Below are 952 nucleotides of genomic sequence, written 5' to 3'. Positions count from 1 at the left end.
ACCCCCCCGCCAACCTCCCCTCCTTCACTCAGCCTGCCTAAAACAAGGTGTCCGGTTTTTCTGGCATGTGCTGTATGCAAGAAAATACAATAGATAGATAGATAGATAGATAATGAATGCATGGATAGACAGACAGAAAGACAGACAGACAGACATATGTTGTTGATGGATGGATAGAGAGATAGACATAGAGTGATGATGTATAGTTAGACAGATACACAGCCATAGATAGATAGATGGATGGATGGATGGACGGATGGTAGATAGACACAGAGGGCATTTATACACATGCTCTGGGAGTTGGGAGAGGGTAGGAGGAGGGCTTTAATTAGAGCGGCTTCAAGTACCACTCTAATTAAAGCGTCTGGAGCACCCCATGCATGAGCAACCCTGCACTGAAAAACGGCGGTGGCGCTTTAACTAAAGCTCATTCAACTATCTTTAGTTCAAGCACCTCCACTGCCATTTTTTGGCGTGGGGACGCTGACACGTGTAATTGTAGCACGTTGGAGCAGCCTCAGTGTATGTGTACAAGCGCCCAGAGTGATGAGGGATGGATGGATAGACAAACATAGATAGATAGATAGATAGAGAGAGAGAGAGAGAGAGAGAGAGATAGACCGACGGATGGACGGAGGTGCACGGGGAGGGAGCGCTAGGCAGCGGGTCAGAGGCAGAGCCGTGCAGCTAGGCAGAGCGGTGCTGGGGTAGACAGCACGGGGCAGTGAAGCGGACGGCTAGGGAGACGAGGCTGATGGCGGCGGTGGGGCAGCCCACGGGGCTCTGCACTCACCTCGGGGCTCCACGCCGGGACCGTAGACCTTGATGGGGCTGGTGTCAACAGCCGGGTCGACAGTGAGGCGGGCGGGGAACTTGGGCACGGGCAGCCCGCCGTACTTGATGGTGATGGTGTAGGCGCCGGGGCAGGGGGGGGGGGAGGGGGTGCTGGTGG

General features: G+C 54.5%; 1 protein-coding gene across 1 annotated transcript in view; it reads right to left on the bottom strand.

Annotated features, from left to right (window-relative positions):
• FLNC (filamin C) overlaps positions 1–952 on the bottom strand; it is a 32,410-nt gene that overhangs the window by 12,786 nt on the left and 18,672 nt on the right. The window contains 1 exon segment of the mRNA XM_025215428.1: positions 794–896. Coding sequence (XP_025071213.1) covers positions 794–896 — 103 coding nt within the window.

Source organism: Alligator sinensis, unplaced genomic scaffold, assembly GCF_000455745.1.
Source record: "Alligator sinensis unplaced genomic scaffold, ASM45574v1 scaffold1083_1, whole genome shotgun sequence".
Classification (NCBI taxonomy): domain Eukaryota; kingdom Metazoa; phylum Chordata; order Crocodylia; family Alligatoridae; genus Alligator; species Alligator sinensis.
This window is presented reverse-complemented; position numbering and strand designations above follow the sequence as displayed.